General features: G+C 41.5%; 1 protein-coding gene across 2 annotated transcripts in view; it reads left to right on the forward strand.

The window, feature by feature from the left end:
• The first annotated feature begins 1,589 nt into the window (after window positions 1–1,589).
• Window positions 1,590–25,193, forward strand: part of tead1a (TEA domain family member 1a) — a 50,270-nt gene continuing 26,666 nt past the window's right edge. The window contains exons 1-2 of one of the 2 annotated variants that reach the window (XM_080876596.1): window positions 1,590–1,851; window positions 21,059–21,524. In XM_080876596.1, the coding sequence (XP_080732722.1) occupies window positions 21,320–21,524 (205 nt within the window). In that variant the 5' untranslated portion in view covers window positions 1,590–1,851; window positions 21,059–21,319. The remainder of the gene's footprint in view (window positions 1,852–21,058; window positions 21,525–25,193) is intronic. The other variant, XM_080876597.1, reaches the window with a different exon arrangement.

Genomic DNA, 25,193 nt, shown 5'->3' on the forward strand with positions numbered 1-25,193 from the left:
AGTCTGGGAACGAGCCACGCACGCCTCCTCTAAGATGTCTCAGAAACACACTGTGTACGGTCCACATGTGAATCAGCTGTGTGGCTGGGTGTGTATGGGAGAATTTGTTCCTGTGCACACAAACACAGACATGCTGCCATGTGGAATGCTTGTCTGCTGGCTTGCCTGGCTTGGCCGTGGTGTCGGGTTGCAGTAGGTGTTCCGGAGGCTGCGACCCTGGCATATCTGTGTTTGTTTTATGTCACAGCCCCTCCCTCTAGGGAGATGACAGTCCAGCAGAGCCCGAGGGGATGAAACCTGAGATAGGCAGAGCTTAGTAGTAAACAACAACTCCTTTATGAGGCAGAGGCGGCTGTCTGCCGCATTCGAAGATCTCATAGAGACACAAAGATTTTTTTTTTTCTGGTTAGGGCAGTGGCTCCTAAAAGTGAGGTCAGGATAAGCCCTCTGGGGCTTTGTGCATAATAGAAAGCCAAAGAAGTTTAATCCCAATACTTGTTCTTTTAAAGTTATGAAGATTTAGAGTGACTAGCCTTCATAAATCCTGCTCCATTCGGTCTGTAACGTTAAACCAACACAAAGCAGCATTAACTTCAAGCCTCTGATAATGTTAAATTAGCCTAAATGTCAAGCCTGTGCTTGCTTGTCTTTTTAGTGGTTTGCCCCAGCTGTTGCTGTTCCTGCATGGAGTCCATCAATCTGTCAAGCATTTCCCCTTCAGTTCGCTAGCATTAATGGCACAGACGTAGCATTACTAAAAATGTGTAACAGGTTGTTCTTTCGGGGTTTTTAAAAAACACAACCCGTGCAACTACATATTATGTTTTATTATATGTGGACACCTCATTTGTAAATGACTAAGTGGGAAAAGGTTGTTAATCATCTTACAAATATATGTGTCAGTCTCTGCTCTGTGGTGCAAGAGCTGTGCGTCTTGATTTATAGTGTTTTTATTAGAATTTTACTTAGCATTGATTAGCAATTATGGGTATTTGTGCATTATAGCTGTACGTGGATTTTAAGGATGGCCCTAAGTTATAACTTTTCAAAATTCTTTGGTTCAAACATGTCCAAAAACACTACTTGCGTGATGGCTACATCCATCTTTTATTTACTGTGGACGCAGACTTTTGTAGTTGTGTGAGTACTCAGTCTGTTAGGTGAAATATTGCGTTTAAACTTAACTGCAGACCATTAAACACGAATACTCAAACCTAGGCTTGCATAACAGCAGACGAAAGTTACACACGTCACGTTTTTATTGATTATAAATCAGATTTAAAAAATATTTCTAGGTTGTGGTTGACTAACTTTTTGAGTCTCTGAATTCCTGCCACAAAGCTCCCATCCAAAGTGTTTTTCTCTTTCTTTTAGCGTCACCTTATCTGATTAGTTGTCAGCCCCGCACAGCAGACTGTGTTTTATCTCGACCCTCCTCCTCCTCTTCCTGAATAGAGTTTGGGCGCTCCACTCTTTTGTTGTTGAACGCAGCCTGTACAGTCCCTTCCCCTTCCCCCTCGCTCTCTTTCTCTTTCTTTTTTTTTCTCTCTCTCCACCCATCCTCCCATCTCTCACTCACTCTATTTCATCCATCCAGGGTGACGCCAGTCCCTCTCACCCCGCCCCGTTCAACTCAGTCCGCTGCGTTCATTTCATTCCTGCTCCCATTCCGCGCATATTTCGCATCCTTGGAGAGACGCTGCGTATTTTACGCACTCAGCGCGCCCGATCCTTCCTCAAACCAAAACCGAGAGGAGACTCTGGAGTTGGCGGAGGGCTTCCCGCTGCTGTAGCGACTCCGATCCGGTGAAAAGTGTGGGAATTAATCCATAAAGAGGCGTATGAATCGAGGTAAGTTCCCTAGGAGGAGTCCCCCCCTCCCTCCCTTCGCTCTCTTCAGCCTGTAGCCTGAAAGCCCCCGGACGTTTCGCTTGTTTCTAAAATCCTGAAGTGGTCACTGAAGCTCAAATTAAAACAGTTTCGGCGACACTGGAATACAAATCGCCACAAATACACCTATTCTACACGCTGAACAAGTCTAACAAGCTTATTAATACTGCGCCGTGTTGAGCTTCAAAGCGAGGGATGTCGCTTTCACTACAGTTTTATTCCCCTTCCTTCCGACACCAGAAAACAAACCTTGTTTCCTAACACTTCTTTCTGTCGTAAGCTAAAAATCACGTGTTTTCTGTTTTTAAAAACGGGAATGTGTCCACGGGAGATTGAGAGATTGTGGATGAAAAGCTTTTCGCAGCAGCGCTGGGAGGCAGCTTAACAAAGCTGGGAGTGAATGGGGGACTTGTTGCATCGGCGGGGTTTTCTCTTTTCCTACACAGGCAGGCAGGCAGGCAGGCAGGCAGGCCCCAGTCACAGAAACAGGCCATAGGCTGATAACATGCACACAGCCAGTGTTTACCCAGTGGACAGAACACATTACACGCTCACTCTCAGCACCATCACACAGCCCGTTTGGGAGATCTGTTAACGCATTTACTTCTTATTCCACCTTTATAGAAAATGACTTTTATGAAGAGCTTTAAAGCTCTTCTTATATATATATATATATATATATATATATATATATATATATATATATATATATATATATATATATATATATATATATATATATATATAAGTCTAAATGGAGATCTGTGATGCTGACACTCCTTCCACTCCACGCGTCTGTCAGTTTGGAGTAAAAGCTGCCTGCAAAAATTAAACACATCACAAATCACAAGTGTCCTTGTTCTCCAGCAGCTCCTCACATGAGCCTATGTAGTTGTGTTCTGTACTTCCTTTTTAATATTGATCAAAGGACTGCTCCTGTCCTCTATGGCTGGAGATGTGTGGCAAAGCAGGGCCAAACCACAATGTAATTATTGGAGAAAATTACAGCCTGTAGGATGAAACATAGTAGATGCATTAATTCTGTTACAGTAATCCTTCTGTTAGATGTCGGGAGGGCGATGTTGGATAAAAGGATTATATTTCAGAGAATATTAGTTTGGGCTTCTTTTTGAATAGAGTTGATGCGGCTAAATGAAATTGGGGATATTGGAGATGAATGTTTTGTTAATGTGAAGTTGTGCAACAAGTCCAGTAATTACAATGGAATCAGTGAGGAATGTAACTTGTAGCTGTTTCCATTATCAGTGTAATTTTCTAATTCTTGTCTCTTTTGTTTTTGTTTTTTTTAAAGATGTCTGGTGCTCTATTTCCCCACGTCACTGAATGTATCGTTTTGTTCATGAAATATATAAAAAACAAGGAGGGAAAGACTATTCTGCATATTCTGCCTTTTAAAATGGTCCAAATGATGAAGTAACACCTGACATTGTCGATCAAGCGGTGAATTTCATCACTGCCCCAGTTTCAGAACAGCCAGTGCCAAAAAAAGTGTGGGATGCATTTAAGTGTTTTTTAAAATGATCCGGAAAACAAAAGAGTTTTTCTGCAGAGGTATTCCAAATATTTCATTCCACCTTTTTAAAAGTGTGTGAACAATTACTTTGTTCAGGCTCTGTTTTGGCAGATGTGCAAATTATAACATTGGAATCATTAATGAAATGTGGATTTCTCCAAGTGGAGCAGGTTACTTTTAAAACCTGTCTTTAAGAGGGCGAATCTGAATGTGGATGCAAATTGCGTTTTCTATTCACGCTCATCCCCCCTTTAAAGTTTCCAACAGTGACAAATCAGGCCGGCCTGAATGTGTAACAGAGTAAGGTGTGTGTGTGTGTGTGTGTGTGTCATTGTCTTTGCCGTGTCTAGGCCCGCAAGTGTACAAAGCTTTGTCAGTCGCTCTGGGCAAACAGCCTCCACTTTCCTCCCCTCTCCCCCTCACTCACCCGTGCCTCTCCTTCTCCAGTCCGTTGACATCTGTTTTGAGTGCTCCGTGCACCTGTAGAGACCAGGGGTGTGTGTGTGTGTGTGTGTGAGTGAGGGGGAGAGGGAGGGGAGGAGGAGAATAAAGGGAGGTGCAGAATGCAAATCCAGGCGTTTGTTCGGGGCCTAAGCAACGCAGACTGACTGACTAACGACCATTTGGTGTGTGTGTGTGTGTGTGTGTGTGTGTGTGTGTACACACACATTTGTGGATGTGTGTGTTTGCCTCTTGCTGTCCAGGCCAGGCAGCCCCATTGTTGAAGCAGCAACAGGCGTTGGTGGATGAGGACGCACCATATGGCCTCTGTGTGCTTTAGTCACAACCGCTGTGTATGTGTGCATGTTTGTGTGTGTGTGTGTGTGTGTGTGTGTGTGTTTTCATCTACTTCACCAATGCTGCTGCAATATGGTGGAGTTTGGAGTGGCGCTGCTCGCTGCCGTCCTCCTTGTTGTTTCATCTGTCGACTCATTTCTAAACAGGAGGACAAAATCCGGCACACAGATTTTTGTGGAACTGGGATTAGGAGGAGTAATCTTCGTGGCAAATGAAATGATGTCTTGTGACGTCCCACTTGTTTCGTTTATAATTTCAAATGTAGTTGTAGTTCTTTTTTTTTTTGCCAGTGCAAGTTGTCATTTTGGCTGAATCAACAGGTGATACAGTAAATCCTGCAAATGAACGGATGCTGCTGGCTTGCAAGATGTTTGCTCTGCTCTTTTTTCTTTTTTTTTTTAAAATTTCTCTTTTTAAAAAAAAAAAAAGACACAATCTTCCTTTTAATTCTCACGATAAATTAATTCCTCCAGTGTCACTGCAGTCCAGTTTTTCAGCTTCCTGGTTTTTCATCGAGCAGTTTCTGTTGTTGTTGTAGTGCATTCTGTTCTGATGTCCCAATATTTAGCATGCAGCACGATACGCAAAGATAAACTCTGCCAAGAGGGGAAAAACTGTAAAAGAAAGAAGGGAAGGGGGGGGTGGCTGGGTGGGTGGGGGTCCGGGCTTGTATGTAATGAAATTTAGGGAGCTGAGCCGGTTTATTAGAGCAGCAAAGCTGTGTGTGTGTGTGAGTGTGTGTGCTGAGGGAGGGCAAAGGGGTTAGATGGGGAAAGAGAGGGTGGTTTTGGGGGTGAGGTTGTGAGGGTGCAGGCTTTGTTTAGGAGATGGGGGAACAATAGGCATCCTCCTGGGTGGGGTGGGGGAGTAGGGTGGAATAGGGGATGCTGGTGTGCAAGGGAGCCGGATGGGGGGTGGTGGTGGTGGCTGGATTGTGGCTGCAGGAGGCTGGCGGAGCCTGTGCTGGCTTGCCTGACTGCCCGAGCTCCTCGTCTTTCAGTGTGTCTCTCACATCCACACAGATGTGACTGTATCTGAAAATGTGTCTCTTTCGTTGTTTGTATCTGTGCCAATAATCACTTAAGTCACACAACAACACTGTTGTTGCACTTTGAAGATGATAAGAATGCTGTTACCGAACGTGTGATTCTGCAACATGTTGTAAGATACGGCAACATGTCTCTATTAGAAGCAAACAAGCAAAAATAAAACAAAATAGCCCATAAAAGCACATTCATACCCACAAGACGTGAAACCAGCTTTACATGGCTTTACTTTTTGCAGTATAATAAGCTAGTGATGCACTCATTGTGACATTCTGATGCTAATAACAGTTTTTTTCTTTTTACTTAAATTTAGTTTTTATTATTTGTAATTATCAATTTTTTCTATCTAAACTAATATAGCCCCATTTAAATTAAACAAAAAAACTATTTCACTGTTTTGATTCCTAAACATTTCACATCCCAAACCTGATGTGCCACAACAGCTAAATATTTCCCAGCAATATCAGTAAATGGTATGTCATTAGCTGATATTAGTCAACGATATCGTGTGATACATCGGGACACAGATACGTGATTTTGGGTCCTGTGCATTCTGGTGTATGCTTGAGTGGATCCTGAAAACATGGAGGTCAATTAACACCTTTGGGCTCTGTGCTGTTTTCCTTGAGTTTGTAGCTGAGCAGTTTTTTAAGCGATATGAGGCACACTGTCCTTCCAGAGGAGGGAAGAGTCACCGGGGAGTGTTGTTGCTATGGGGTCCTGTGTTTTCTCTTTAACATTGTTTAGGTGGTCATCAGCAAAACATCAAGATTTGCTGGCATTGCAATTTTCTGCAGTGCAATCACTTCACCTGTCATGGGCATAATTGCTGTGGCTGATCAGTGTACACTGATCATAATCCATGTACATTTTTTTTTTACTGAACATACAAAGGCAGGCATGGATTAACCCTAATCCCTAACTTAAAAAACTCAATGAAGATCTCCACTGAAAAAAGTGACTTGGCTTAATCCTTGTCGCGGGAGCTGAGCCATTGTGTGAATAAACTGCAGAATGGAGCTCGTGTATAAAGACGCTGATGTCTTTGATATTCCCTTTGAGTCACGTGATCTTATTTTATTTGTAAAGCTTTTATGTTTTTGTTTTTCTTCTGCAAAAACGGAAATAAATAACTAGATAAAAATAGAATTTTTGCACATTACTTTTAAAGCTACATTTAACCTATACTGAAAATACCACCGAGAACAGTAAGTTCACATATTTTATTTCGAAAGTAAGAACAGAAATAAATACTGTAAGCAGGATCTCAGCCTTTCGGGGGTTTTGAGCACCAAGCAGAGGAATGGATGAGTCCAACCATCCCACTGTGGGAAGTCTGAATCAACCCTCACATTTCCTGACCTCAGCAGGAAGTGAAAAGGAAGTCTAGATTTCAACTACTACTTATGTATTTTCCCGGCTGGAAGAATTGACACGATAAACACTCCACAGAGTGGGCCAACTGCTCGCTCTGCTCTCTGAAAACTCCCACAGTGGAAAAATGTTTCCCTGCTGTTGTGCTCACGACCTCGGTTTTTGTGTTCAGCAGGCCTGATGGTGATTACTCACTGTTGTTTGTTCTGATAATTTCTTTTCACTCTGTGCAGAGTGTGATAAATTATTAAAAAATGATATATAATTACCTAATTGGAAACAAGTAAGTTTTCACAGAGTACGAAGTCTATTTATCTTTTTCTTTGAACTTATATCCTTTTTATGGTAATTCAGCTAACACTGGTTTGTGTTTTAGATTTGCTATTAGCATTAGTGAACAGCAGCAGAAAATAGCACAAAAAAGAATCCTGTGGCCTTTTCATTTTTAAAAGATGAAATTATATTTTCTCCTCTTGCACATTTAAAGCTAAGCAATTTATAATTAAAACCTGGCTTTTAATTTTACTGTCTCAATATTTTTTTTATTTTTAGCCTTGACATGTAGCACCTAGCCAATTAGCCTAGCTAATGCTCGCAACCTCAAGCTAGATAATGCTAACGTTCAAATCATAAATTGAATTTGGAATGATCATCGACTTGAATTCCTTACTTGGAAAGTTGGAGAATCTCCAAGTTAAGAGTCCAAGATGGCGACATTGAATTAGACTTCAGTAAAGCTATAAAACTTTTAGTTTGTACAGCCACTGTCATGTATTGTGACTCGCTAAATACTCCGTGACGCAGGCTTTATCTGACGTGCTGTAGCTGTGTTTTTCTGTGCAAAACAACAAGTTTCACGGTGTATTGTTAGCGAGACCTGAGTGGTGCGAACTCCATTTTTTACTTTTATGACATTTCTGCTGGAACGCGCTAACTCGGGAATAAAGTAATTTCCCAGGTCTGACTTCCAAGGGACACTTAGAAGTCATAGTATGACTACATGTAAATTTAATCTTTTTGTGCAGTTTATGTTATTATGTAAGTTTCAGTATAGCATTACATAGAAGTGGAAGGAGAGATAGGGAATGACATACAACAAACATCCATAAATAAAGCTACCAGCGCAAGGCTAGCTTACCTACCATGGGCTCTGAGCTTGTTACAGTAGCTCAGAAATGTCACAAATGAAGACTTTCAAACCAGTGCTTTGTTCTGCCTTACTTAATGTTGATCGCACAATGTCAGCTCTCCAGGCTGTATTTTGAAGCCTCAACATTAGAGATTTAGCTGCTGCTATGTTCCCATATTTGTATATAGTGAAATTAAGTGTAGCAGCAAGTCATAATAACAGTTGCCTCAAGGCGCATTATACTGTATAGTAAAGACACTTGGAGTATTAGAGGGGAAACGACAATCAGATGATTTCCTGTAAGCAGAACTTGGCAAGAGAAAAGAAACTTCTGGCACACCCAACCTCAGTGAAGGGCAAACACCTGCCATGACTGGTGTGGGGTGGAAAAAGGAAAGCGTAGGGAGACGACACAAAACCAAAACTAGTTTAAAACTCAGTTCGAGCAACAGAGACTATTGAAATGCTAGAATCTCAAATTTTACAAATTATTTTTTAGATCGTTCAAGTTGTCCTTAACTAGTTTTTTTGTTTACAAAGTTAAACTCTGGGAGGGACAGACGACCCTCTGAGAGCACAATAAAATGACAAAAATCATTCAAATAAAAGTTACCCTAAAAAATGATTGATGATTATACTTACTTTCAGAGATATGAGTTAATGGCACATTATAGTAGATTTTCAGTGAGTAAACAATTGAGCTGATTCAACATAAAGCAGCATTTTTTAAAAATTTAATTATTCCGCTGTTGATTTGTCCCCCGGATCACCTTAAAGACCATTTGTTCTGATCCTTTGTGGTCTGTGATAAAGTCCAGCTGGAGTTTCAGCTTAGGAGAGAGGAATCCAAAACAAACAAACAAATGAAACAGTGCTGACAAAGCACTGTATTTAAATAAGGGGTGCGCAGCCGCCACAATCTCTGCCTCTTTACCTGCTACTGTCTAAATAAAGCAGTACCCAAGTTTTAATGGACCACAGATGGAAAACACAGTTCAGGGGCTAATTCGTTTTGTACGTGTGTTTTGAGGAGAGCGGAGCTCGTGTTGGCTTTAGAGGATGTAATCGTGGCAACGAGATGGGTAGATGGAGGTCACTGTACTCTTTTTCGCATCCATGCAGCCGTACGCTGTTCCTTTACTAGGTGTGGGTTAAGACTCACAGATGCACGCACATGCAGCACACGTGGTGTCTGCCTCGGCACAACGCTCCTGTGTTCACACTTATTAAACGGTGTTGTATTGCTGTAACCTCCCCAGGCCTCCCTTTCCTCTGGTGGAGGATATTGTCTCCTGCGTGTGTGTCTGTGTGACGTGTGACCCCACCCCCTCCACCCTCCCAAGGAAGAGACTGGATAATGACTCTGTCTGACTCAGCAAAAAAACCAACCTAAAGCTGGTGGATGAGGAATAACGGTAAGGACGGCGAGCAGAGAGGAGAGCTGCTAGCTGAACCTTTTACCGTCATATTTCAGGAGGAAATAAGCACTTCACTGTATCAGTGTGCAATCTGTGACCAATTACTGCGTGTGTGCATAAATGGTAATGCCTCCGTGAGAAGAGATGGTGAAATAATGAGGAGCGCATGCTGTGAATCACAGCCTCTTCACCACTCATAAAGCAACTTTCTCTGTCTTACTCAAGTGCGTATTAGTGCCGAGAAAGAATAAAAGATGCTTTGCAGGTTTCTTTTCACTGATGCAGCTTTATTATTCAGCCTGATGAATATGTCTTTGTTTTGTTTTTTTTTACAAAATGAAATCGGGTCAGAACTAATCAGAAGAACTGGAGACGTGGATAAAGGTTTTTTTTTTTCAGTCTGTCTTCAGCAGAATGAACTTATCAGTAATGGATTAATTGAAATCGTGACCAAATTATATCAAAAAGTCTGAACTCGGACACGTGCATCAATGCCAAGTCAAAAATCACATGTGACGGAGTAGAAAACTGATTAAAGTCTACATTAGAAATGGAACCAAGAATAATCGGCTTGGTCTGAATGGAAGGCATTTGTAGGGTCTCATATGGATTATCCATAAAAGTAGGTAGCCACTAGTGAAACCAAACAAAACACCTTTCCAGCTTCAGATCACGTGAGAAACGCTGCTGAATATTGTTAGTATAATGAATTTAATTAGTACGATACTGATTTCTGTTGATTGCTGTTCAATGCAGGGTATCTAATGCTGCCGTTCTTACAAATATCTTAGATGAAATTTTATATCCTGTCTTCTGCGCCGTGGTCATTTCAGCCGTTTGATATTAGGGTTTCGTTCACTACAACTTTCTTATTTGTGTCTTATGGGAGTGGACGAGCACAAAGGACAAGATCCCTATCAAAGCAGTCATACTGTGATATTGTCATACCAACGCATTCTCACCCTTGGGTGCTACAAAATACAGTTCTGGCAAGTAATGTCATTACACCTCTCTTGGTGTCGGTTCCTTGATGCACCAGCTACAGCTGTGTGTGTATGTATTTCTATAGATGTATAAAGGTGCTGCTTTTGTGACCTACAGAGGCTGTACTAAGAGGCTGTGCAGATGGGAGTTCATCAACCATGAGTTTGTGGTTTGTGTCCTTATCTGACTCTTGTGTTTTTGCACTTTTTTTCCCCCACTCGCTGATTATTTTTTCAGTTTATTTTTTTTTATCACTTTTTACTTTGACTAACACTCCGTGGTTGGGGTTAGTCAAAGTAATGGAATGATCCTAGTTTGGGTAGGATAACCCCCTCCTAAAAGGATGCCTTTGTAGACAAAGGCACACCAGCAGTGTTAATTGTAACCTCTGGAATGAGAGTGGGCTGGTCATACTTTCTAAACTGCAAGAGAGTTGGTGTAAAAAGGGAAAAAAGCAGAGTATTCATGTGGTCAGTATGTGTATTCAGTTCAAATCCACTCAGTTTAATTATCAAGTTCTTGGATTGGAGTTCCGGTGACGTCCATCAGTGCTGGAAAAAATCCTTTCTCCCTGTAAGTTTTTCAGTTGAATTCAGTTTTATTCATATAGCTCCAAATTACAACTACAGTTGCCCAGTTGCTTAAGGGCTTTGTATTGTAAGGTAAAGACGCCGCAATAATACAGAGAAAACAGAGAATTGTTGGCTGACACAACAATCAGATCACTCCCTATGAGCAAGCGCTTTGGTGACAGTGGGAAGGAAAAACTCCCATTCAACAGGAAGAAACCTCCAGCAGAACCAGGCTCAAGTGGGGATGGCCATCTCATGCAACTAGTTGGGAATGAGTGGTGGAAGATGAGACGAAGACATGCTGTTTAGTTAGTTGACTGCTGATCACGTTATTTCACTCGATTTGTTAGTGTTTGGCACTAGTGTACAATATATCGCAGTAACATTTAATATTATTTTATGCCATCAGTACATTAAGGTAGGAATGTACCTGCTTAAGCAGGTGCTGCTCAAGCCAGAAGTAGACAAAGGCTTGCATCCTTGAAAGGTTTTATGTGTAGTTTATCCTTTTTGACCCTTAAAGACATCCAGTCTCTAAACCTTCGATGCCCTGGATAATAGATGTATGAGTTAAGACTTTCTGTTCTGTGTATTTGTGTTTGAATGTCGATTCTTTTTTAACATTTTAAAGGTTTCAACCCTTGGTTTCAGTTCTTTAACTCTTAACATGGGCTGTTTATCTGCGTGGAAACAATGCCTCCTATTCATTGCCTGCTTTCGTTCCTTGGATGTCCATATGTCTGCATGTTCGCAGCAGATATCTGCTTGTAGAGATTAGGATGACCTTCACTCTAATGTGTGAAAAGCAAAGTAAATCTGGTTGATTAGAAGTATAAAATGCACAATGTTCTGTGCTCATTGCATGAATGGCATGTGCTCAGTGTTAAGGAAAGAAGGGGGAACCAAAAAACTCATAGTGAACTATTCCCAGTACATTTGAGATGCCATATATTAACGGTTGTAACACAGTCACAGTCTGTTATTCTGGAAGGTTCTGGACCAAACCTTTGAATATGTGACTGTCTTCCCTCTCTTCTATAGTTATGGTTTTATGCTTGTCTCTCTGTGTTTTGTCCTTTAAAAAAAAAAAAAAAAAAATCTTTGTTTTTTTCTGTTCTCTTGCCTCTTGCCCCCACCCACCCCCACCCCAGCCAGTTGTGGCAGATGGCCGACCCTCCCTGATCCTGGTTCTACCCGAACTTCCTGTTAAAATATAGTTTTTCCTTCCCACTCTGTCACCCAGTGCTTGCTCCTAGGGGACTGAGTCTGTAAATTAAAGTTCAAGCTTTGAAAGTAGTGCAGCACACACAATGTAGATGTTTTTTTTTTCACAGTAAACACTTAAATTTTGAGATTATTTTTAATTGTAGTATTCTTTTTTAATAATTAGAAAAAGAAGACTTATAGCGCTGTGGTGCAATGTTCCTATCTGTTAACTTTTATTTATAAGAAATCTCCAAATGACTTACATTTTTCAAATACTTGATTCTGAGACAAACAAAAACAAACAATCAAGCAGACCCCCCCCCCCCCCCCCCCAACCATTCTTTGGACTCATTTACATATTTAACTATTTGTAGCAGTGCTTTACATAGTATTTATGTTTATTTTTACAGAGCATGGGGTATGTTTTAAATGGACCTAAGCACATACATGACCACAAACAGTTACAAAACTTTGTGTAAATCCTCTTTGACACACAAACAGTTTTAGAAGAATCATTTCCAAATATTTTCCTCACGTGTAACAGTAGTAGCCACTGCGACCTGACCTGACGTCACTGAACTGGAGTTATTTGTTTTTGTTGACCAGAAGTGCTTGGCATGTGGGACAACCCCTCCATTAGCCTGTTGTTTGGGATATGTGCGTTCACCAAAATGCTAATGCACCCTCAACTATGGTCACTTCTGATCACATGGTAGCAGCCAATATATAACCGTTAGCGTCCACTAATAAAAGGGTGTATCAATGGTAACATCCATCCTTTATATACAGTCTATGAAGCCTACTTTAGCAGGCAATGCTCTGGATTTTTACACAAGGACAATAATTACCCATCACACAGATTAGAGGACAGGCAGGTAAAGGAATGCCTAAAGTCTGAACAGATTGTGAAATATTCATTGGCATTTGCACATCTGTTGGATGAGTGCTAGGAAAGTTCAGTACTGCAGCCCCCGGTCTTTGTAACATCCATGTTGTAGCAAATCCCACCTCAGATGTTGCAAAGTCCTTATATTCAAAGGTTTAATTTACTAGAGTAGTAGATATGTGCATGCATTAGTAAGAGAAAATAGAACTACATTTTTCTCTTTTTCAGAATTGTTCCTATAGTGATGACCAGGGTGGAAGTCAGGGACGGACGGCACATCAGCTCGGCCCAGAATCACACATTTAAATACATTCTGACTGCTTGAATAACATGAGGTGTACTTGAATGATTTTTACCTTGGGACCTCTGTAGTGGAGGCTATTAACATAGGAAGATGAATGAAGCACCCCCGAGTCTGCTTAGATATTGAATGCTTTAGTCACACTTGCATACTTGTAAAGAATGAATATTGTGCCATATGGTCCTTGAAGTAAAATAGCAATATTAAAATAAGCAGAGTACAAGAAATGTCATCCCTGATGGTGAATAATTCTCTTTGGGCCATATGGGCTACAACATTAAAACATGGCTAAACATTATAAAGTGGAACAATGTTTGCTTTGAGGATTATGGGAAAATCCTCTTTTTATAAAAACCGGTGTGTGTGTGTGTGTGTGTGTGTGTGTGTGTGTGTGTGTGTGTGTGTGTGTGTGTGTGTGTGTGTGTGTGTGTGTGTGTGCAAATGTTGGAAGCAGTTGAAACAGATGCCGTTGAGTGGTCCAACAGAAGAATGAGTGAAAGGAACTGCCTAGGCTGGGATAAAACATTCAACTTGTATAGCAACACGACCTCCTGCTGATGCACACATACAAGCACAATTACACACACAAACAGGTTTCTTCTGATAATGCAGACAATCGCACGCCAGTAAAAGCTTCCATCTTCATTATAACCTCCATAAACGTTGCATATTTGCAAACACACGCATGTAGCAGGCCTGTGGAAGAGCTGTGAGAATCAAGTGAAAGTGGAAGAAAGGCGACACACGGGGAAAACATGAGAGTCTGAGGCAGCTGCAGGATTGTGGCTGTATGCCCCGTGTGTGTTCTCCTGAGGGCTGGCACTGACACTATGAAGCCTGCTGTCCTGGCTCGAGTGGCCCGGGCCTGCCTGGTGACAGAGAGACACGCAGGGAGGGGGGGATGCCCGGGGTGCAGAAGAGTCGCCCAGTAGTCAGAGTTGATTGTTGTGTGACTAATGTCTCTCTCCAGCGTCCATCTGCTACTGGGCCCCTTTCATGGCTCACATGAGCCTAACTGTAGTTCTTATTCTTTAACCTCTCCTCTTCATCAAAACCTTCGTCCACACAAACATCAATGTTAATATCAAACTACTGGATTCCCTGAGATACAGTGGCTGTATTTAGGAAGATTAAGAATCTCAAATGGGTTATTTATTGTGACAAATATAACAAAGTTTTTACAGTGAAAAAGATTTTTTTCCCTTTCTGCAATTTCTGAGCAAGTTTATATTTTAGTCCGAGATAATGGATGCACAGTGATGAAACCAGAAGTTCTTCACGGAGCTTTACACCAAGTTCGAGGTCAGTTTGCAGCCGAGAACCAAACCCAGAGAACCTTTCATGTAGAGATTAAATTATCCTCTAAATACAAATACTTAGAATTTTACTTTTAAAAGACTTAAAGTTGGGGTGTGCCATTGTTACTTACACACTGTGCCGTCTTACATGGAACTTACAAATCTCACAGGCCTTATTCACCACTGCATGGTCTATGTTTGGCTTTTAATGGCTGGCTTTGTCCTTCTGTAGACTCACATTTCTTATATTCTTATTTAGAGGCTATTCTTGGTCTACTTACTGACCTACAGCACATTCTTCTCCTTCTTACCCATAAAGCCCACACCGAACTTTGAAAATAGACTTTCTGATTTGCAGATCTCTCTGGTGCAAAATCATGTAAATCTCACATCTCGGTAAATAAATATAAAGTTATTTTTACTGACTTTGACACAGTTGCTTCATTCTGCAAACGATATGAACAGTGCTGCATCTGTTGGGCATGTTGGCAGTATAATGTTAGCTTTGTTGTTCTACCTGGCGGCTATTACGTATTCGTGTTTAATACCACGTAATCCCTACACACCGGGATATACTTTGCATAATTTTCTCATGTATTCCACCACAGTAGATGATGCAATCTCATGATGTGGTTGAAGTGCACACTAGTGTTTTTTTCCCCCCCCAACATCAACCAAAGTAAAACATGCATCCATCCAGGACATCATATCATCACCCAGGTTTACCAAAAAGAGGAAACTTCACAAACTGAGGATTCATCACAAAGTGCAAACGTGTCTCCTGAACTGGAAGGCCAGATTAGATTCAGTGAAACCAAGATGGCAGGAGGACACAAGTCTAGAAAAGGCTTGGAGTGGCTCATGATCTGAAGCATTTGTTTATGATTGTGGTTTGTTAAACTACAGTTGAGCCCCGTGTACAAAAACGGCTTGCGAGGACTCGCGAAGATGGAAAAATTTGGAGAATCTCATATCGTTTCAGCCTTTATGCCATTTTAACCAGTTAACAGCTGGTGGATGAAGCTCCAGTTTATGCAAACGTGATCTTGTCAGTTTGGTTTTTTTTGCCTTATGCAAAAATTCCTCTCATTAGAACATTTGCATGGTTTCTTTATGCTGATGAGTGTACCGTAATGGAGTAATTCGTGTGAGATCGGAACCACAGTCTGTCTTCCTGTAATGCTGACGAGTACAAGCTTTTAGCAATAATTTAAGTACATTTTTACTTGAATGGGTATTTACACTATGAACCCCAAGAATGAGGTTCACAGACCTCATGTGCAGAGAAGTGAAATATAGCAAGTATTTATTCAGGCTGAGCTTGGTATTTAAAGCCTGTTGCACAGTGATAAAAGTGGTAGTGTTGAGTGTTTAGATGCAATAGAGGTTATAAATGTAGCTGTGAGAATTAAAACGCCTTTGAATTTAAGCGTAGGTGGTCTATTGTCATCACTTCAGCATAGGGTCTTTAAAGAGGTCAAATGTTTTCTGAAGAGCTCTCCAGAAAAATGCAGAAATATTTTCAGATGAAGAAGAAATTCCACATTTCTGTAACACGTCTTAAACCTACTGGTTTGAGAGCTTCATCTCCAGTCTTTTTTTTCCTGGGTGAATCTTTGAATGCAGGAATGCTTTTATGCTGAAATATTATTTAAACTTTCCTTTTTAACCAAGGTTATGGGGAACAAAGAGCTCAGTGACTACACGGAGGTAGCAGACGCTGATACATTTTATTAGGGTGTCAGAATGGGGCGAAACAGTTTGAATACGCTGCTTAGAGATTGTAATGATATTTGATTACTGACAGCTCTGAAGCACCTTTATTTTATTTTATTTTTGATCTCCTGTCCTAAGCAATGGGTCGGTCTTCTGATTATTTATTTTTGTAAAGAAGATATTTCAGTTTGACCATTGGAAGTTAATCCTCTGCTAACAGTTCACCTGTGGAGTCCTTCAGGTCTCTGTTCATGCCGCAAATCTCAGAAAGTTCAGTTTTCTATGTGTGTGACTAAAGGCAGACACGTGAACACCCCATAGCTCACGGTCGGTTCACTAGTGGACGTACACTCAACAAAAATATAAACGCAACACCTTTGTTACTGCTCCCATTCCCCATGGGATGGACGTAGAGACCTAAAATTCATTCCAGATACACAATATAACCATCTCTCCCAAACAGCGGTCACAAATCAGTCCAAATGTGTGGAATGTGCAGTTTTGTCTCACAGCAAAATGCCACAGATGCCACAAGGAATGAGGGAGCGTGCAATTGGCATGCTGACAGCAGGAATGTCAACCAGATCTGTCGCCCGTGCATTGAATGTTCATTTCTCAACCATAAGCCGTCTCCACAGGCGTTTCAGAGAATATGGCAGCACATCCAACCGGCCTCACAACCGCAGACCTCGTGTAACCAGCCCAGGACCTCCACATCCAGCAGGTTCACCTCCAAGATCGTCTGAGACCAGCCACCCAGACAGCTGCTGGAACAATTGGTTTGCACAACCAAACAATTTCTGCACAAACTGCCAGAAACCATCTCAGGGACACTCAACTGCATGCCCGTCGTCCTCATCGGGGTCTTGACCTGACTCCAGCTCGTCGCCGTAACAGACTTGTGTGGGCAAATGCTCACATTCGATGGCGTCTGGCACGTTGGAGAGGTGTGCGCTTCACGGATGAATCATGGTTCACATTGTTCAGGGCAGATGGCAGCTGAGAATGTCCCAGTTCTTGCATGGCCAGCATACTCACCGGACATGTCACCCATTGAGCATGTTCGGGATGTGCTTGACCGGCGTATACGACAGCGTGTACCAGTTCCCACGAATATCCAACAACCTCGCACAGCCATTGAAGTGGAGTGGACCAACATTCCACAGGCCACAATTGACAATCTGATAGACTCCATGCGACGATGTGTTGCACTGCATGAGGCAAATGGTGGTCACACCAGATACTGACCGGTTCTGGGTCCCCAGACCCCCAATAGCGCAAAAAACTGCACATTCCAGGGTGGCCTTTTGTTGTGGGCAGTCTGAGGTACACCTGTGCACTACTCATGATGTCAGATCAGCATCCTGATGTGGCACACCTGTGAGGTGGGATGGATTATCTCAATATAGCAGATGTGCCCACTACCACACATTTGGACTGATTTGTGACCACTGTTTGGGAGTGATGGTTATATTGTGTATCTGGAATGAATTTTAGGTCTCTACGTCCATCCCATGGGGAATGGGAGCAGTAACAAAGGTGTTGCGTTTATTATTATTGTTATTATTATATTTTTGTTGAGTGTATGAGTGCTTAGGCGACCCACTAAGGCGCCGTGTCATACATCAGCTGTTGTCTTCACCTCCTGTTGGTGTTTGTAAATTTCACCTGATACTCATTTTGCATCGCTAATGGTTATTTCGACTGTGCTAAACTTCACTGAGATTCCACAATCTCTGGTCACCACGTTGCTGCTTGTCTCTTCCTTTTTCTAAGCCCCTTTACGGTCCTTTCTTGTAAGAACTATAAAAGAACACAAATAAGAGAATCCAGGTTTCATCTTAAATAAGAAAGTTAATTTTGTCTTTTGTCTTTAATTTTGTGTTTCCTTTTTCTTTGCAATGGCACAAATAACGCTTTTTAAACTTATAAAATCTACTAAATGAATCCATATAAGAGACTCAGCCAAATGTGCTTCATTACTTAAATCCTGCACAGAACAGAATTCTTGTTAAGAAAATCCTCTCGTCTTGTCCTGAATTGGGTAAGATGAGCAAGATGGATGGAAAATGCTAACAGCTCCTCAAAGGTCAGTTGATTTATACATGTTTTTATTAGTTCTTTAGTTTTAAAGATAAAGTAATTTTAGCTGAAAATGTAGCATTAAAATTTAAAATGCACGTCCACTGGTTACTCTTCTAAGAAGTATTTTTCGGACTGTATATTTCCGCTGTGTTCATTTTGACAGTACATTTTGATTTGCGTTTTTGTAGTCTTTTGACTAAAATGCTCTTTAGTTTCAGTCAAATTTAAGTTGTCTAAACTTATGAAGTTTAAAAATTTGAAGTCTTTCAATTGATTAAAATACAAAATGTTTTTAATGGTGAGAGTTGCTCCACACAGTTTATAAAATGTCTTACTTCCCTTGACTTTAAATGCAGAATGTGTCCACATGTTTACTCTCTTCTCTTCCTTCAAATCGTTGACATTTTGTAGCGTAATCAGTTCTGATTGGATCTCGTCTCTCCAGAATATTTCCATCTCGTTTTTATTTATCGACAAAAAGTCATCATAGTTTTTTAACTTGGCTATTATGTTGTTTTTGTGAGGAAACAAAGAGTCACTGATGAAAATTATGACGAAAAGTAAGAAAAGTCAACAAAGTTCATGCTGGTTTTGTGCTGTGCTGTGGGTTCATTGTCTCTAAACAGCTGTGAGATGCAGCTGGAATTGACCTTAATCAGTAGTAGAAATCAAAACTAGTCATTTTATCTTCTATTTATTATAAAATATTGCTCAGTGATGCTTTAGACCTTGATTTTAATAGGCTGCCAATGTCAGTGACTGACTCTGATGGGCTTTAAAAAGCACTTTACAAACAAAAATGAGTCTAGTGTAATATTGTGCTATCACCTTCTGTTAGCTACCATATAGAAGCAACATATTTAAGCGTAAAGGTTGAAGGTTGACAACAAATTAACAAGAACTGACTTATTTAAAGAATGTTGCCATTGACGTATCAGTGAAATGACTGTAACGTGAAACTAGACGATCACAGCGTCTGTATTCTGACTTCAGCACGAAAAGTCTCACCGAAACTTGTAAGAAATCCAGCTGCTGCTGCTCATTGGTGCGGGCTGCTGGATGAATGAATCTTTGTTTGAATGGGGAAAACTGCTGGAGAGGGATGGGCGGGAAGAGGCGGGGAAGAAAGCCACGATGGGAAGTTGGAGAGGAAACGGAAACGAGGGTGAACAGAATGAGCATGAAGAGAGAACCTGGGGACAAACTCTAGTAAAACCAGCAGATCCCTTTCATTACACATGTCTGTAATTCTCTGCCAGCGGATGTTTTCTTGTGGATTCGCAGCGTTTTCCTCCAGGTGTTAAAAAGCCTCAAGCTGAACGCTGGTGTGCAGACGGGGTTAAAATGTGTCCAAAATGTTGCCTGCTGCTTTACATGCTTCAGTTGCATGTGTGCTTATTGTCAAATATAATTGTGTTAAGTATAGACACACACACACACACATATCTACTTCACACTGCAGGCTTGTTCGGGCTGTGGCAAGGGGACAGTGCATGGGAAGTGTGAACAGTAGAAGACCAGGCAAAATGACATGTGTTCGCCCAAGGGGCTGGCACAGTAATTGTGTGTGTGTGCGTGTGTGTGCGTGTGTGTGTGTGTGTGTGTGTGTGCATATGGTGGTGGTGTTTGAGTGTGGTGTGTACTGCGCCAACCCTGCTGTTTACCATGGGGGATTTAGAAGAATTGTAGGCAGCTGGCAAGCCCCTTCAGTTTGTCTTTTTTCCCCTCCCTGAGTCTGTCGCTGTGTGTAGTAGTAGCCTGCCCCTCACACGCTTGCACTCCTTACGTGCATGGATTTGATGTACCACAACGGTTTTAACAAAATAGGCAATTTCCTTCATGAAAGGAAGCAATACTTTACCTCTTGCAGCTGGAATACAGGCTTGCTACATGTTGATCGGTACTTAAAGCTACATTAAAAAATATTTTCCTGGTTTAAAAAAAAAAAATCTGACTTAATATCAGTGTGAATCACAAAGCAGGCTGCAGAGAGAGAAGAATGGCACCCCTCCATTATGTTTGTCCCATTTTCTGAAATGAAATTCTGGGATGTGGTGATCACACCTGCACAATGCAAGCTGAAAAGCAAAATTTAGCAGTGAAATCCGTATTTGTCTCCTGAACATGACCGAGAAGCTCATTGGATGCAAGTCGCTGGGTGATCAGTTGATCCTTTCCTCTGGGCTTGGGGGTGTAATTGTATCAAAACTTTGACTCTAGTTTCTTTTGTCCTTTTCTTGCTCTTTTTGTGTTAGTTTTTTGATAAAACATAGGCACAGCCACAGTAAGACTGCTCGCTGGAAAAGCGAGGCACCCTTATGAAGCCTCGAGCTGATTTTGTTTTTGCTGTCGCCGTCTTGGTGCTTTGGAATCGGACATGACAAGCGAGAGGCGCATCTGTCTGTGGAACAGAACTCAATGTTTTATTCAAGAGTTTGATCGCAGTGAACACTCTCCTGATCGCTTTCACAGAATAAGGGATCAGAGGGACGTTTTTCCAGAGACTTCTATACAATCGGGAGTCTTTTTGGAACCAGAGGAATCGGCCCCTGCTGGTCAGTGTTGGCTTCAGTTTCCAGACCCTAAAGCTGCATCCGTCGTTTACAGTCAGTGGTTATAAGCAGACCCCTACTGTACCAAACAGTAAAATTATTCGCAGTTTCAATATTAAAAGGTTTTTCAATAGCGTGCCACTTTGTCTTGTCTTATACGTGAGCTTGTGTTGCTGCAGTAAAATTTAATTTGCATATATGGGAAGAATCAAGTTTGAATATTAATGACTAATACGATACTTTTCTTTGTTATTCCTCTTTTCTTGTAGAGCTCTGAGGTTGGATTTTGGAGCGGCTCACTCACTTTTCTACAGTTCACTAGTCCTTAAATTTTTATTACTGGTAGTTACCATTTGGAGCTACCGTCAGTTTCTAGTTGGCCACAGCTGGCCGTTGTTACTGGGAGTTAATTATTACCATTATAGTTCATTTTAGCTTCAGTTTATCACTAGACTTTTAATTACTTTATCAACTTGGCATCAAGGCATTTGCACTGAGTACACATCAGCTAGTTACCGTTAGCTGCCAGTATGGAGCGCAGTAGCTGGAGTGGCAGTGAGAGTCCAGGGGAGGACATGGACAGACTGAGTGATTCTGGAGGGGACAAGACCATGGATGGGGATCCCGAGGGAGTTTGGAGCCCGGACATCGAGCAGAGCTTCCAGGAGGCCCTGGCCATCTATCCGCCCTGTGGAAGGAGGAAGATTATACTGTCGGATGAAGGGAAGATGTACGGTGAGTGATGGGAAATCAGGGCTGGGTATAAATCAGTACAAGTTACTGACACTTGAAAAACTGAAAAAGGTCTTTTTCTCATATCAGTGTAGATAAACAATGAAAAACAGTTTTACTCCTCGCTTAATAAATGTTCCTATTGCTTTGGACTGCGAATTACAGGAGCTGTTGTGAAAGTGCGATGCACCCCGTGTGCTTTGTTTTGGTTTCTTCACGAAGGCGCAAACAAGCAGAGGTCACTTCTTTGTGTTGTTCTACAACCGTGGGCCATATTTAATAAGTGTGAATAAATTTGATAGTTCGTCACTAATTCACACGGTATATGTGGTAGAATGTGATATAAACGCACCGAGCGACTGGCCGAGCTGTTGAAATGTTCGCTGTTGTGTCAGACGGTGCGAATAACGACATAGACGGCTGTGGCGGAGGCTTGTCGCGCAGGGCAAAGTGTCAGAGATGCAGGGGGAGGAAAGAGCCGTAAAAGAGAGGAAATAGAAGCAGGCTATAGGTGCGCAGTGTGTGTGAGCGTGGGACTAAGAGAGAGTACTTATATGTGTGTGTGTGTGTGTGTGTGTGAACTAATCGAGTGATGAACAGATGGTTCTCTGGCTGCCACCAGCTGCGTCCCCCCTCCCTTTCACCCTGTTGTTTTTCTTTTTTCCTCTCTTTCGTCGTATCGCTCTCTAGTGAATACTTCTTGAGTTTTGGGAATTGAGAGAAAATCAAAATCAGTATCCTAAATATGAGATAGTTATTTCCTCTATCATCTAGGTTAAAGGTCCCACACAGACTAGAACGCTAAATATGAGCCCCGAAAGAGGGCGGCCATATTTGTTTGTCCCATTAGTGAGGTCAGGTCCTGTTCATGGGTGATCTGGCTTACAGTCTGTGTACCAGTGCGTCTCTAGGGTGTTTGGTTAGGTTAAGGTCAGGACTCTTTAAAGCACCTTAAAGTTATACTTTTAAAAACTTGTGAATTGTCCCAACGTCACAGTTTCCTTCGGAATTTTTGCAATTTTAGCGAATCGTCTTCTTTTTTTAGCTTCATGTTGTTGTTTTGCTTCAGCTGTCCTTTTCTTTGAACCCCAGAGACACAATAAGAAGAGTTTCTAAGCCTGTAAAGCAAACTTATGTAACATTAATGCTATGATAATCTATGAGGAACATGATCTACTATAATTAGATGTCTTAAACCAACAGTACTAATGTTCTGTGTGCTGGTATAACTCAGTGGTTGAGCAGGTGACTTATTTGCTAAAAGGCTTCTGGGTTCGAGTCCGCCCTGGGCCATTTCCTGTGTGTTGTTCCCCTTGCTCTCTCTCTGCTGTTCTACTGTGCTGTCCAAAATAAAGGTGAAAATAAAATTAATACATTTTCTGATGTGTAGATCCGGCCACGTGTGTTGTTATGGAGGGCTATGGAACAAAAATAATCTCGCTGCATTATTTGGCTGAGTTGTGATGCAAAAAAAGCCAGCCAGCTTTCAACAGAAATGAGCTAAATGTTCTTTCACATCCCCTGGTCATTCATGGATGCACTGCTGCTGTTCTCTGAATAGAGCAGAAACAGAGAGAGGTGTACCCAAAAAACCCTAAACGCTACGGACATGCACAGATTGGAAGCAGCAGCGCTCTCCTGTCGCGTTGATGCTAAACCTCGCGATCGACCTCCTTTGTGTTCCCGATCAGTTGCCGATCAATCAGACTCATTCTGTTCTCTGCCTTGGTGGCATGTTCGGTTGTTTACCTTGTTGACTCTGTGTGCAGGTTGTTGACACGTTTATCATGGTGACCTAATCGAGTTAGATGGTGTCTGTTTTCAGAGGCAGAGCAGGAAAGGCGAAATGGCAAGAAGGGATGAGCAGCATTTGGCCACAGAGACCAGGGGTTTTAATCATTGCCTACAACATCTGTGCAAAGCGGAATTATAAAACAGTATCTCGTTTATTGTAATTTTTAGCTAATGGAGCTTGCAGGATTGAATAGGCTCTTATTTTATTTCATGCCTGGTGTGTAATCGGGCTCTTGAGGCTTTGTTGAGTTTGTTTTGTTTTTTAATGATTTTTCTGCTTTTTTTCCTGCTTGCACAGAAGCAAAATACAAGCTTAGTTATTAAAGGCAAACTTAAACATCTTTAAGGGTAGATTCGCTTTCTTCGACATTACATTAAGGCACACTGAGTGGCTGGTAAGTTGTCTTACAGTACAGAGGAGAAACGAGTAATACCTGATAGGCAGGGGACTACTGCGGTTCTAGAAACACCCCCCACAGGGTGGAGGAAAATGGAGTGAAACGTAAAAGAAGAAGAAACGGGTACAAAAAGTGCCGGGATAAACTTAGTGGATGAGAAGCTTAGAAACATCATAATGTGGGTGCATATAACAGGGAATGAAAAGGCGAATAATGGCTCTATTATCCTTGGGAAAGATGCATCAAAAGTACAATATAATGACCAGTGTCTTTGTCTCCTACATATCCTATAGATCTACTGACTAATACACAGAACGGCATCTGTCTCTTCAGCGGCGAGCATGCTCAAACCAGCTATGTCACAGGGGGCTTTACTTATCGAGAATAACAGTGGAAGAAGTATAGACTGTGACACATGTTGGCAAAAGTTTTCCAGTCACATGGTGTCATACACACCTACATTTTCTTCATTGTAAAAATGTAATCGTCTTAAACTGGAGGTTGCATCCTTCATTGGGGCTGAATGGTTTTGGTTCTTTCCAGTCGACATACCAACAACGTTGCAAAATCAACTTCAGCGAAACCAGTTACTTGACTTATATGACTCATTTTGAAGATACTCTTCATCTTCCCCTAAGACAAAGGGCTAGCTACCCTTCTGCCTTTGTCTGTTCATTTCGAAATCCTTTAGATGGCGAGGAATTGAATCCTCACGTGCCCGATGCGTGACTGTATTTTTTAAATGTTTCTTCCTGTGTGTGTGTTACTGTACCCCGCCGATGTATCTATATTGTTTTTTACCTTCTTAGGGGCTGTAACCTACCCAAGTTTGTTTTCCAGTAATAATAAAATACAAATCATAAGACTCACTAAATTTCAGGCTCACTGCCGCCTACTTTATGTGACGTTATTAAGAGAAAAGTTCCTCAAATCGCCGCTTTTTTCAGCTACATTTGTCTTTATTTCTAATAAATCACATAAAAGTAAAGAAATTTCTTTTTAAAGGATAATTCAGTAGAAAACAAATTTACTCTTAAGCCAGTGTCTGGTCAGATTAGTGTGGTTTTCACTATGTGATCAGCAGTGCTGACAAGCTTTAAGCACAACACCCAGATCTTATCACCTTATGGTGAACATGTGCGTGAGCACGCGTCTGCATTAGCATTTATTTAAGCCCTGTTTGGCAAATGGAAATCTGGTAGCCTTCGCTCTCCTTTTAGCTGTCTCCACAAACACTTTTAAAAGGAAATATCTGTTTTTTTAAGCTGCTAAATGCTCTCCAGCTAGTCCGTGACTTCAGCCGTCAAAGCTGACGTGTGCTGCTGCGAGTAACAGGATTTATGAGACCGAAGGAAAAGAAAGAGACGCAAAAACAAAGCAAAGAGGAACCGCCGAGTCCTGCGATCATTCCCCCACAAATAACGAGTCATCTTAGACCACTGTAATACGGAAAAAACATTTTTAGTCCACGTTTAATTTC

The sequence above is a fragment of the Rhamphochromis sp. 'chilingali' genome (genome assembly GCF_963969265.1).
Source record: "Rhamphochromis sp. 'chilingali' genome assembly, chromosome: 2".
Classification (NCBI taxonomy): Eukaryota; Metazoa; Chordata; class Actinopteri; order Cichliformes; family Cichlidae; genus Rhamphochromis; species Rhamphochromis sp. 'chilingali'.